This window comes from Anomaloglossus baeobatrachus, chromosome 5 (genome assembly GCF_048569485.1).
Source record: "Anomaloglossus baeobatrachus isolate aAnoBae1 chromosome 5, aAnoBae1.hap1, whole genome shotgun sequence".
NCBI lineage: Eukaryota > Metazoa > Chordata > Amphibia > Anura > Aromobatidae > Anomaloglossus > Anomaloglossus baeobatrachus.
In genome coordinates, this window is record NC_134357.1 from 66,959,183 (window position 1) to 66,973,532 (window position 14,350).

A 14,350-nucleotide genomic window follows, 5' to 3' on the forward strand; every position below is an offset into this window, starting at 1 on the left:
CCAGTGTGAGCAGAGATCCATGCGAGGATCGCAGTAGTGCCCAGTGTGGCCCCAGCCTTAATATTATGTTAGTAATAACCTTCTACTGTAGTTCAGGCCACACTGGTCCCTGCCTTACACGTTTTGGAATAATCCTTACTCAAAGACCTATGGGTAAGGATTATCCCGAAACACATAAATCCATTAAAAACATATGGGTCCCCATAGTTTAGTCCACACCAGCTCTTGCCTTGCGCGTTTCAGAATAAGCCTAAAGCGGGCTTTACACACTGCGATATCGGTCCCGCTAGTGTGGGTACCCGCCCCCATCTGTTGCACGACACGGGCAAATCGCTGCCCGTGCCGCACAACATCGCCCAGACCCGTCACACATACTTACCTGCCCGGCGACGACGCTGTGACCGGCGAACCGCCTCTTTTCTAAGGAGGCAGTCCGTGCGGCGTCACAGCGACGTCACTGAGCGGCCGCCCAATAGAAGCTGAGGGGCGGAGATGAGCGGGATGTATCATCCCGCCCACCTCCTTCCTTCCGCATTGTGGCCGGGAGGCAGGTAAGGAGAGCTTCCTCGTTCCTGCGGTGTCACACGGAGCGATGTGTGCTGCCGTAGGAACGAGGAACAACCTCGTTACTGCTGCAGTAACCATATTTGAGAATGTACCCCCATGTCACCGATGAGCGATTTTGCACGTTTTTGCAACGATGCAAAATCGCTCATCGGTGTCACACGCAACGGCATCGCTAATGCAGCCGGATGTGCGTCACCAATTCCGTGACCCCAACGAGTTCGCATTAGCGATGTCGTAGCGTGTAAAGCCCCCTTTACTCATAGGCCTATGGGTAAGGATTATTCCGAAAACGCATATATCCATTAAAAACATATGGGTCCCTATTGTTCAGGCCACACTAGCGCCTGCTTACGTGTTTTGGAATAATCCTTACTCATAGGCTCATGAGTAAGGATTATTCCAAAACGCATAAATCCATTAAACACATATGGGTTCCCATAGTTTAGGCCACACTGGCCCCTGCCTTATGCATTTTGGAATAATCCTTACTCATAGGCTGACGAGTAATAATTATTCCGAAACGAAGGCAGGGGCCAGTGTGGCCTGAACTATGGGGACCCAAATGTTTTTAATGGATTTAAGCATGTTGAATTTCAAAGAAGAAGGGAATTTTGTTTACTTACCGTAAATTCCTTTTCTTCTAGCTCCAATTGGGAGACCCAGACAATTGGGTGTATAGCTATGCCTCCGGAGGCCACACAAAGTATTACACTAAAAGTGTAAAGCCCCTCCCCTTCAGCCTATACACCCCCCGTACTGCTACGGGCTCATCAGTTTTGGTGCAAAAGCCAGAAGGAGGAAAAAATTATAAACTGGTTTAAAGTAAATTCAATCCGAAGGAATATCGGAGAACTGAAACCATTTAACATGAACAACATGTGTATACAAAAACAGGGGCGGGTGCTGGGTCTCCCAATTGGAGCTAGAAGAAAAGGAATTTACGGTAAGTAAACAAAATTCCCTTCTTCTTTGTCGCTCCTAATTGGGAGACCCAGACAATTGGGACGTCCAAAAGCAGTCCCTGGGTGGGTAAATAATACCTCATAATAGAGCCGTAACGGCTCCGTCCTACAGGTGGGCAACTGCCGTCTGAAGGACTCGCCTACCTAGGCTGGCATCTGCCGAAGCATAGGTATGCACCTGATAGTGTTTCGTGAAAGTGTGCAGGCTCGACCAGGTAGCTGCCTGACACACCTGCTGAGCCGTAGCCTGGTGTCGCAAGGCCCAGGACGCTCCCACGGCCCTGGTAGAATGGGCCTTCAGTCCTGAGGGAACCGGAAGCCCCGAGGAACGGTAAGCTTCGAGAATTGGTTCCTTGATCCACCGAGCCAGGGTTGATTTGGAAGCTTGTGTCCCTTTACGCTGGCCAGCGACAAGGACAAAGAGTGCATCGGAGCGGCGCAGGGGCGCCGTACGAGAAATGTAGAGTCTGAGTGCTCTCACCAGATCTAACAAGTGCAAATCCTTTTCACATTGGTGAACTGGATGAGGACAAAACGAGGGTAAGGAGATGTCCTGATTGAGATGAAAAGGGGATACCACCTTAGGGAGGAAATCTTGGCGGACGTTGGTTTCCTAGCCTGTCTCATAGTGGCAATGACCTCTTGAGATAATCCTGAAGACGCTAGGATCCAGGACTCAATGGCCACACAGTCAGGTTGAGGGCCGCAGAATTCAGATGGAAAAACGGCCCTTGAGATAGCAAATTTGGTCGGTCTGGCAGTGCCCACGGTTGGCCGACCGTGAGATGCCACAGATCCGGGTACCACAACCTCCTCGGCCAGTCTGGAGCGACGAGGATGGCGCGGCGGCAGTCGGCCCTTATCTTGCGTAACACTCTGGGCAACAGAGCCAGAGGAGGAAACACATAAGGAAGCTGAAACTGCGACCAATCCTGAACTAAGGCGTCTGCCGCCAGAGCTCTGTGATCTTGAGATCGAGCCATGAATGTTGGGACCTTGTTGTTGTGCCGTGACGCCATTAGGTCGACGTCCGGCATCCCCCAGCGGCAACAGATCTCCTGAAACACGTCCGGGTGAAGGGACCATTCCCCTGCGTCCATGCCCTGGCGACTGAGAAAGTCTGCTTCCCAGTTTTCTACGCCCGGGATGTGAACTGCGGATATGGTGGATGCTGTGGCTTCCACCCACAGCAGAATCCTCCGGACTTCCTGGAAGGCTTGCCGACTGCGTGTCCCACCTTAGTGGTTGATGTAAGCCACCGCTGTGGAGTTGTCCGACTGAATTCGGATCTGCTTGCCTTCCAGCCACTGCTGGAACGCTTTTAGGGCAAGATACACTGCCCTTATCTCCAGAACATTGATCTGAAGTGAGGACTCTTGCTGAGTCCACGTACCCTGAGCCCTGTGGTGGAGAAAAACTGCTCCCCACCCTGACAGGCTCGCGTCCGTCGTGACCACCGCCCAGGATGGGGGTAGGAAGGATTTTCCTTTCGATAATGAGGTGGGAAGAAGCCACCACCGAAGGGAAGCTTTGGTTGCTTGAGAGAGGGAGACGTTCCTGTCTAGGGACGTCGGCCTCCTGTCCCACGTGCGTAGGATGTCCCATTGAAGAGGACGCAGGTGAAACTGCGCGAAAGGAACTGCTTCCATTGCTGCCACCATCTTCCCCAGGAAGTGCATGAGGCGCCTCAAGGGGTGTGACCGACCTTGAAGGAGAGATTGTACCCCTGTCTGTAGTGAACGCTGTTTGTCCAGCGGAAGCTTCACTATCGCTGGAAGAGTATGAAACTCCATGCCAAGATATGTCAGTGATTGGACCGGTGTCAGATTTGACTTTGGAAAATTGATGATCCACCCGAAACTGTGGAGAATCTCCAGAGTAACGTTGAGGCTGTGTTGGCATGCCTCTTGAGAGGGTGCCTTGACCAGCAGATCGTCTAAGTAAGGTATCACTGAGTGACCCTGAGAGTGGAGGACCGCAACTACTGTAGCCATGACCTTGGTGAAAACCCTTGGGGCTGTCGCCAGGCCGAACGGCAGTGCCGCGAACTGAAGGTGTTCGTCTCCTATGGCGAAGCGCAAGAAGCGCTGATGCTCTGGAGCAATTGGTACGTGGAGATAAGCATCCTTGATATCGATCGATGCTAGGAAATCTCCTTGGGACATTGAGGCGATGACGGAGCGGAGGGATTCCATCCAGAACCGCCTGGTCCTTACGTGTTTGTTGAGCAGTTTTAGGTCCAAAACAGGACGGAAGGACCCGTCCTTCTTTGGAACCACAAACAGGTTGGAGTAGAAACCGTGACCCTGTTGCTGAAGAGGAACCGGGACCACCACTCCTTCTGCCTTCAGAATGCCCACCGCCTGCAGAAGAGCCTCGGCTCGCTCGGGAGGCGGAGATGTTCTGAAGAATCGAGTCGGAGGACGAGAGCTGAACTCTATCCTGTAACCGTGAGACAAAATGTCTCTCACCCAACGGTCTTTTACTTGTGGCAGCCAGGTGTCGCAAAAGCGGGAGAGCCTGCCACCGACCGAGGATGCGGTGTGAGGAGGCCGTAAGTCATGAGGAAGCCGCCTTGGTAGCGGCACCTCCGGCGGTCTTTTTAGGGCGTGATTTAGACCGCCATGCGTCGGAGTTCCTCTGATCCTTCTGAGGCCTTTTGGACGAGGAGAATTGGGACCTGCCCGTACCCCGAAAGGACCGAAACCTCGACTGTCCCCTCCTCTGTTGGGGTGTTTTTGGTTTGGCCTGGGGTAAGGATGTTTCCTTTCCCTTGGATTGTTTGATGATTTCATCCAATCTCTCACCAAACAAACGGTCGCCAGAAAATGGCAATCCAGTTAAGCACTTTTTGGAAGCCGAATCTGCCTTCCATTCCCGCAGCCACAAGGCCCTGCGTATTGCCACCGAATTGACGGCTGCAACCGCCGTACGGGTCGCAGAGTCCAGGACAGCATTAATAGCGTAGGACGCAAATGCCGACGTTTGAGAGGTTATGGACGCCACCTGCGGCGCAGACGTACGTGTGAGTGCGTCAATTTGCGCCTGACCAGCTGAGATAGCTTGGAGTGCCCATACGGCTGCGAATGCTGGAGCAAAAGACGCGCCGATAGCTTCATAGATGGATTTCAACCAGAGCTCCATCTGTCTGTCAGTGGCATCCTTGAGTGAAGCTCCATCTTCCACTGCAACTATGGATCTAGCCGCCAGTCTGGAGATTGGAGGATCCACCTTGGGACACTGAGTCCAGCCCTTGACCACGTCAGGGGGGAAAGGGTAACGTGTATCCTTAAGGCGCTTGGAAAAACGCTTATCTGGACAAGCTCGGTGTTTCTGGACTGCCTCTCTGAAGTCAGAGTGGTCCAGAAACATACTCCTTGTACGCTTGGGAAACCTGAAACGGAATTTCTCCTGCTGAGAGGCTGACTCCTCCACTGGAGGAGCTGAGGGAGAAATATCCAACATTTGATGTATGGACGCGATAAGATCATTCACTATGGCGTCACCATCAGGAGTATCAAGGTTGAGAGCGGCCTCAGGATCAGAATCCTGATCAGCTACCTCCGCTTCATCTTCTGAGACCCTGAACAATGTGATGAGGTCGAGGGGATTTCCCAGCGAGCTCGCTTAGTCGGTCTGGGGCTGCGGTCCGTGTCAGAGACCTCACCCTGGGATCCATGGGACACCCCGGGAAGACATTGCTGTTCCCACTGAGGGGAACCAGGGGACAATGATTCCACAGTGCCCCTGGCTTGAGATGCCGGCCTGGACTGCAAGGCTTCTAATATCTTAGCCATAGTCTCAGAAAGTCTTTCAGTAAAAACTGCAAACTCCGTCCCTGTCACCTGGACAGTGTCAACAGGTGGTTCTCCCTGGGCCACCCTTAGCAGAGGCTCTGGCTGAGAAAGTGCCACAGGGGCCGAGCATTGCACACAATGAGGGTCAGTGAAACCTGCCGGCAGTATAGCCGTACATGCTGCACAGGCAGCATAGTAAGTCTGTGCTTTGGCACCCTTGCTATTTGTGGACGACATGCTGTTGTCTCCTCTGAGCAATACAGGAGGGTATATAGCCACAAATCAACAGTGCACCATACAGTGTAAAGTATAGACTATAATCATATAAACTATAAATACACTTCTGCACTAGTGGGGCCAGCACCACAGGTGCTGCTTACCGCCTGCGCAAAGCGTTTGTGTGGGCACCAGAATTCCTGCCTGGGTCTCTTTGAGCTTGTCTCTCCTCTCCAGCGTTAGCAGAGCTGAGAGGAATGGCTGCCAGCGTCCTGGGGAGAGGAGGGAGCCGTGGGCGTGACCCAGAAAAGTGCGGGAACTGGTGCCCCACTGTGCAGAGTGAGGGGCTGGAGTATGCAAAGCATGCTCCAGCCCTCAGTGCTGCCGACCTGTACAGCGTCCCGCCCTTCCCCTGACTGGCAGGGCTGGGGGCGGGAAGAAAGACACAAACACACTCAGCGACGCTGAAGTGTATAGTGGCACAAATGCAGCCAGCGCTGCTGTCCCCGGTGCACTAGCACACCCAGCAATGCTGGAGTGTTGCTGTGCGCGGTCCCCACAGGGACACAGAGTACCTCAAAGTAGCAGGGCCAGGTCCCTGAACGATACTCGGCTCCTATCCAGCAGGGTCCTCAGGAGCTGTGGATGGAGCACGGTCTCCTGTGCCTGGAGACCGATGGGATCCCACTTCACCCAGAGCCCTAATTGAGGGATGGGGAAGGAAAGCAGCATGTGGGCTCCAGCCTCCGTACCCGCAATGGATACCTCAACCTTAACAACACCGCTGACAAGAGTGGGGTGAGAAGGGAGCATGCTGGGGGCCCTGTTATGGGCCCTCTTTTCTTCCATCCGACATAGTCAGCAGCTGCTGCTGACTAAGCTGTGGAGCTATGCGTGGATGTCTGACCTCCTTCGCACAAAGCATAAAAACTGATGAGCCCGTAGCAGTACGGGGGGTGTATAGGCTGAAGGGGAGGGGCTTTACACTTTTAGTGTAATACTTTGTGTGGCCTCCGGAGGCATAGCTATACACCCAATTGTCTGGGTCTCCCAATTAGGAGCGACAAAGAAAACTATGTTTTAAGGAAGACAAAGTGCCAAACTTTCTATTGCTTCTCTCTACTTGGTGGACGCCTGCCACTTCCGTGCACCAGAGGACCCTAGGAGTTATTGGTGAGCTTTTTTTTTTACCCTCTCGCCACATAATATAATTCCAGTTTATGTCTGTAATGTCTCTGTAGCTACTTGCATAAAGTTATTTTAGGATTTTCTACATCCACCGCTTCTCTACAGTCATAGGAAAAGAGGTGAAAGAGCAGCCTCTGATACCAGGAACTTTATCCCACATTCCAGACATGTTCAGCTTTGTTTATTCTCAGTAATTGCACCTAAAACTATTACAAAGTCATAAAAACAAGTTTTTAACATATAATAACACAAGTTGAATAAAGATTTAGGTCCATCAAGTTGACTCTTTCTTGACCAGTTATACATTTGTTATCATTAGATTATATCCCACAATGCCATTTGTTCTGAGAAAACCCTCCGGCCCTCTTATAAATGCTGTTATACTTGATGATTATCCAACACGAGCCGATATAATTTAATGTGCACACTATTTTATACATTTCCTGGAAGTGCTGTCGTGTATGTATGGGCAATTTTGTATTTTCAGTATATTTTCTAGATTTTTTTTGCACAGGTCTACAGAGATCACCTTCACTGTTCCCTCAAAATTACCAATAAGTTATGAAATAAAATATTGTCAACATACAAAATTTTTCTTTTTAGAACTTTGTCAAGCTAGCCAGGTCATGTCAACCTTAGTAGACTTTAATTTTGGCAGAGTATACACATTAAACATTGGCCAATTAACTAGCAAGAATAAGCAATTAAAGTGACTGCTCAAACCATGCACAGCCACTCGGTGCACCCTTGGGGTGGTTGTGCAGTTCTATGCACCTCCCCATCTAATTGTAGTGCATCTAATATCACCCTTCTCTGGTTCCTGTAAGGCCAGAGCTGTCAATCAAGAAAAAGGGGAAATGATAAATGAAAAATAAAGAGTGAACATGTACTGAGCTGCGTGGTCACACCAAGGGTGCACAGAGCTCCCGCTTTTGGTTATAACAGTCATTTGTAGTAACAGACACCCTTTAATGTGGTCATAATCTACTTTTAAATGTAAACACTAATTACTAACCAGTGAAATAATGACTGCAGATGGAGTCTAGGTTTGGCTATTAAAAATGGCACACTGGAGACAACTATAATTTGTAGGTCCCCATAAAAGATGCGGTCAGCCAATGAACGATCTAGAATGATAACTGACCCATGAAACAGGGTCTCTTTGCTTAGTGCACTCCGCTCGAGAGTTAAAGGGACTCTGTCAGCATAGATGGACCGTTCACACCAAGCACATGGCGGGTCAAACATTTAAAGTGAACCTGTCAGGCACAATGTGCATCCAGAGGCATGAGCAGTCTGGGTGCATATTGCTAATTGCTGTCACAGCATCTACACCGTGTGCAGAATTATTAGGTAAGTTGTATTTTAGAGGAATTTTTTTATTATTTAATTTTTTTATTATTGATCAACAACTATGTTCAACCCAAAAGACTAAAATATCAAAGCTTAATATTTTTGGAATTTGGAGTGGGTTTTCTTTAGATTTGGCTATATTAGGAGAATATCTGTTTATGCAGGTAACCATTACTGTGCAGAATCATTAGGCAACTTAATAAAAATATATTCCCATCTCACTTGTTTACTTTCATTAGGTAAACCAATATAACTGCACGAAATTTAGATATAAACATTTCTTACATGCAAAAACAAAACCCATAAAAATTAGTGACCAATATAGCCACCTTTCTTTCTGATGACACTCAACAGCCGACCATCCATAGATTCTGTCATTGCTTGATCTGTTTACGATCAACATTGCGTGCAGCAGGCACCACAGCCTCCCAGACACTATTCCGAGAGGTGTACGGTTTTCCCTCCCTGTAGATCTCACATTTTATGAGGCACCACAGGTTCTCTATGGGGTTCAGATCAGGTGAACAAGGGGGCCATGTCATTATTTTTTCATCTGTTAGACCTTTATTGGCCAGCCACGCTGTGGAGTAGTTGGATGCATGTGATGGAGCATTGTCCTGCATGAAAATCATGCTTTTCTTGAATGACACCAACTTCTTCCTGTACTACTGCTTGGTAATATGGATTACACTTTACAACAGGCAGTGAAGCAGCAAGACGACACAGGAGCCATTTGAAACTAGAATATCACATAATCTAGGTTCTATCATCACTTTGATGTCAGAATAAGGCTCTTGATAATTAGCAACAAGAGAAATCATGGCTCTCACTGCCTGTCTGAATATGGATTGTGCTTTACAACAGGCAGTGAGCAGCAGGAAGACACTGGGATCAGTTGAAAGTAGAATATCACATAATCTAGGTTCTATCATCACATTAATGTCAGAATAAGGCAGTTTTGTAATTGAGAATTGGCGCCAAAGTACATCCATCACGGTATATTCAATGTCAGCGCATACATAGATGATGAATTATGAGACTTGTGTATGGTTAATATTCTGTCAAGACAAGAATGCAGAAACTGCCAGGAGGGAAGGAGTGTTATAATTGATTTATAGGAAAACATACATTCAGAAATCTGTATCCACAGGGGGTAACCTGAACCCTTCGCTTGCTTTTAACATTCTCTTTTTTTTTGTTGTTTTTTTATTTAGATGGAGAAGGTGAAGAGAACGGACCAAACAAATCCAAAACATGTACAGTTTTGTAGTAAAAAGACCCTGAAAGGACCCAAGAGACTGAGAGCAAGACTACAATGTCCCCAGACGGGAGGGTGACTGAGATTAGAATTTAGCATAGTTGTGAGGAACCTATTTTTATGTATTGGGTGTCAACTGCTATTAAACCCTGGTGACTTCAGAAGGAGTTACTGAAGTTGTGTTCTTAGGGTGCTAAATGATAAACTATTTTGTAATATATACATAAGGAAAACAAATGTTCTGCCATACCAGTGAGTCTAGCAGCATATGAATTGCCAGACATTAAAGAACTGTTGGCCGGTTGAGCACGTTAATCTTAATGAGGAGAAGGGAATATGCGGTCGTTGGGACCCCTCTGGTATCAGGATCACAGAGAAGAGGGGACTGCAACACAGCTGTGTTACAATTCCCAGCACAGTGGCTAGATGGCGCTACACAGGAAAACTTGGGAAGGATCCGCATAGTTTTATGGGTTGGATTAGGATTGGGAAAAAGGTCTGCTTTTTGTTCCAGTGCCACTTCAATACTAAACTCTACTTTTAGACAAAATTTGGCACTTTAGGGAACAAAAAGTGGACCCTTTTATCCAACCCTGTACAACTCCTTTAACTAGCACCGCAGCTCCTTCATTGTAAGGATTAGTGGGCGTTTCATCAATCAAACCTCCACCAACTAAGAAGTGATGGCATATCCTAGTGATATACTGCAACACCTATCGGAGTGGAAACCCCCCCATTAAATGTTGGCCTGATTTATATAGGGACAACCTTTAAAGGGATCACTAGGTTTTTACTTTCACTTGTTTTTACCTCAATTTTGTTCTCGCAAAGAAAATGACAAATTATTGATAAATCAATAAAAATCTGCATTGAAAGCCAGTGGGTTAGTTTGATGTTTTTCTACTGCTCCTCGCACCATGTTGGTATTGAAATGAAGCCATAGACTTGTCGTTATATAGAAGCTATAGGTAAGGAGTATAGTGTTCTTCTAGTAGATTTCTCTATATTTATAACGCTTGTGCCAAGCTGGGAAATTAGTCCATATCCATTGGAAAGGGGATAACTTCCTGATCTAGGGGTGTCCAACTGCTGGACCATCAAACTGATCCAGAAAATGTGTCTCTAAAGAGGCTTCCTGATTGGAGTTGAGGTCGTGCATGCCCATCTCTGCTTTATTCATAGTCTATGCTCATCTACTGCTCCATTTAAATAGGGCTCTTCAATGACCCATTCTCAAAATCGGTGGGGGTCCAAGCAATCTGACCCTTATTAAGCATCCATAGGAAAACTAAGTATCCAACTGCTGGGCCACCTAAATGATCCAGAGAACGTGGCTCTGAAGAGGCATTTCTGATCGAAGCTAAGGTTGCACATGCGCATCTCCGCTTTATTCATGGTCTGTGGTCATCTACTGCTCCATTTAAATGGGGCTCTTGAAAGTCCCATTCTCAAAAATGGTGGATGTCCAAGCAATCAGACCCTTAAGGCCCTGTCACACACACAGATAAATCTGAGGCAGATCTGTGGCTGCAGTGAAATTGTGGACAATCAGTGCCAGGTTTGTGGCTGTGTACAAATGGAACAATATGTCCATGATTTCACTGCAACCACAGATCTGCCAAATATTTATCTCGGTGTGTGACGTGGCCTTTATTCTAAATCCATATGAAAGGAGACAAGTTCCTGATCGCTGGGTGTCCAACTGCTGGACCATCCAACTGATCCAGATAACATGGCTCTGAAGAGGTATTTCTGTCTGGAGCTGAGGTCGCGCATGCGCATCTCCGCTCTATTCATTGTCTGTGGTCATCTACTGCTCTACTTAAATGGGCTTTTCAAAGACCCGTTCTCAAAATTGGTGGGGGTTCAAGCAATCAGACCCTTATTAAACATCCATAGGAAAGGGGATAACTTCCTAATTGCTGTGTTTCTAACTGCTGGATCACCTAACTGATCTAGAGAGCGTGGCTCTGAAGAGGTATTTTTGATTGGAGCTCAGGTCGCGCATGTGCATCTCCACTTTATTTATGGCCTATGGTGATATACTGCTCTATTTCAATGAGGCACTTCAAAGACCCATTCTCAAAATCAGTGGGGGTCCAAGCAATCAGACCCGTATTGCACATCCATAGGAAAGGGGATAACTTCCTGATCGCTGGGTGCCCAACTGCTGGACAACCCAACTAATCCAGAGAACGTGGCTCTGAAGAGGTATTTCTGATTGGAGCTGAGGTCGCGCATGCGCATCTCCGCTCTATTCATTGTCTGTGGTCATCTACTGCTCTACTTAAATGGGCTCTTCAAAAGACCCATTCTCAAAATTGGTGGGGGTTCAAGCAATCAGACCCTTATTAAACATCCATAGGAAAGGGGATAACTTCCTAATTGCTGTGTTTCTAACTGCTGGATCACCTAACTGATCTAGAGAGCGTGGCTCTGAAGAGGTATTTTTGATTGGAGCTCAGGTCGCGCATGTGCATCTCCACTTTATTTATGGCCTATGGTGATATACTGCTCTATTTCAATGAGGCACTTCAAAGACCCATTCTCAAAATCAGTGGGGGTCCAAGCAATCAGACCCGTATTGCACATCCATAGGAAAGGGGATAACTTCCTGATCGCTGGGTGCCCAACTGCTGGACAACCCAACTAATCCAGAGAACGTGGCTCTGAAGAGGTATTTCTGATTGGAGCTGAGGTCGCGCATGCGCATCTCCGCTCTATTCATTGTCTGTGGTCATCTACTGCTCTACTTAAATGGGCTCTTCAAAAGACCCATTCTCAAAATTGGTGGGGGTTCAAGCATTCAGACCCTTATTAAACATCCATAGGAAAGGGGATAACTTCCTAATTGCTGTGTGTCCAACTCCTGGACAACCCAACTGATCTAGAGAACGTGGCTCTGAAGAGGCATTTTTGATTGGAGCTGAGGTCGTGCATGTGCATCTCCTCTTTATTTATGGCCTATGGTTATATACTGCTCTATTTCAATGGGGCACTTCAAAGACCCATTCTCCAAATCAGTGGAGGTCTAAGCAATCAGACCCTTATTGCACATCCATAGGAAAGGGGATAACTTCCCGATCGCTGGGTGCCCAACTACTGGACAACTCGAGTGACCCCGAGAAAGTGGCTCTGAAGAGGCATTTCTGATTCGAGCTGAGGTCGTGCATGTACATCTCCGTTTTTTTCATGGTCTGTGGTCATCTACTGCTCCATTTAAATGGGGCTCTTCAAAGGCCCAGTCTCAGAATCGGTGGGGTCAAAGCAATTAGCACCTTTTTCCACATCCAAAGGAAAGGATAACCGAACTGATCCAGAGAATGTGGCTCTGAAGAGGCATCTCTGATCGAAGCGGAGGTCATGCATGCGCATCTCCACTTTATTTATGGTCTGTGGTCATCTACTGCTCCACTTAAATGGGGCTCTTGACAGACCATTCTCAAAATTGGTGGGGTACATGCAATCAAATCCTAGAGATGAGGAAGTTATCCTTTATTTATCTATAGGAAAAGGGATATCTTCCTAACTTGGCATAAACCCTTTAACTAATAATGGCACAGTAGTGGATGTTTGAAGAAAAAAAAAAAAATACCTTTACGCCTCAGATCGACTTATTATTATTGATAAGACAATGTTTTATTCTTGAAGGAGTTGTCCACTACTAGACAACACCTGCTTTAATTGATTCTGGATCCCAATTACATAAAAACATTGGATAATCCCCGCCAAATATCCCATGTCACATGCTTGCTGCAGCCAATATTCAGTCACCGTTTGGCTGCAGCGCATAAGGGCGGATGTCCGCTATTACGAAATAGTAAGGGCTGCAGCCAAACAGTGACACAATGTCACGTCAACCACTAGTGAATATTGTGGCAACGGCACTGCTGTAGGGGACAAATATTCATTGTTTTTGGTTTTATTGGGGTCCTTAATTAAACAAGTATGTCCACTTGTGGACAACACCTCAAATGCAAATGAGATGTAAAGTGCTTTGTGGGGATTCCAAAGGTTTCATCACTAAGCACTTGCCCACTCCTTGTCCTATTGAGATGAAAGATGGTGCAAGCGCTGGGCAACATCATCCTGTAGAGGACTCACATCTCGAGCCTGCTTCATCTATAAAAATAAGTGTGGAGGGTTCAGTAGTGAGTCCTTAGCAATGGCAAGTAGATCTGCTACAAGATATCTTTTCAAATGTCTCCGTTAGTTCACTGTATAAAAGTTTTATAAGGAATTACCGTATATTAAATTTCTTCAGGGGTATATTTTAATTCGAGGGTAGGATCTCACAGCACTATGGGCTTTCTTTCGCTGTGGAAATCACATCCTTCTTAGCAGAAACATTGTACATATGGCCGAATAAAGTTTCAATCTTTTTCTTTATTTGGAGTGCTGCTGTTTTTTTTTCCTTTTTCAGCCGATGTATCTCTGTCACTGCCTCTGAGATCGGTCTTTCCTTCACAATCATCTCTTTTTATTCTCATCTTTCTCATATTCACCTATAGCTAGTTCGCTCAGATTTTCCTGCCATCTCATGTCCTTAAAGGGAATCTGTCACCAGGTTTTTGCTACCTCATCTGAGAGCAGCAAAATGTAGAGACAGAGACCCTGATTCCAGTGATGTGTCACTTACTGAGCTGTCTGCTGTCATTGTAATAAAATCAATGTTTTCTCTGCTGCAGATCTAGCAGTTATACAGAGCTCATGAATATGCTGCAGCTCTCTGAGCCTCCTCTGTCCATCTCTCGCTCTCTGAGCCTACTGTTTCCATCTCTTGCTGAGCCTCCCGTTTCCATGTCTCGCTCGCTGAGCCTCCCGTTTCCATCTCTCGCTGAGCCTCCTGTTTCCATCTGTCTCTCTCTACAGCCTGCCGTCTCCATCTCTCGCTCTGAGCTTCCCGTGTACATCTCTCGCACTCAGAGCCTCCCATGTTCATACCTCGCTTTATGTGCCTCCCGTGTCCACCTCTTATTCTCTGAGCTTCTGCGTCCATCTCTCGCTCT

General features: G+C 47.2%; 2 protein-coding genes across 3 annotated transcripts in view; one reads left to right on the forward strand and one right to left on the reverse strand.

Annotated features, from left to right (window-relative positions):
* Window positions 1-10,426, forward strand: part of PDE6C (phosphodiesterase 6C) — a 94,743-nt gene extending 84,317 nt beyond the window's left edge. Inside the window, exon 21 of the mRNA XM_075348583.1 lies at window positions 9,298-10,426. Coding sequence (XP_075204698.1) covers window positions 9,298-9,353 — 56 coding nt within the window. The 3' untranslated portion in view covers window positions 9,354-10,426. The remainder of the gene's footprint in view (window positions 1-9,297) is intronic.
* Window positions 1-14,350, reverse strand: part of LOC142310837 (protein FRA10AC1 homolog) — a 132,239-nt gene that overhangs the window by 12,608 nt on the left and 105,281 nt on the right. The window lies entirely within an intron of this gene.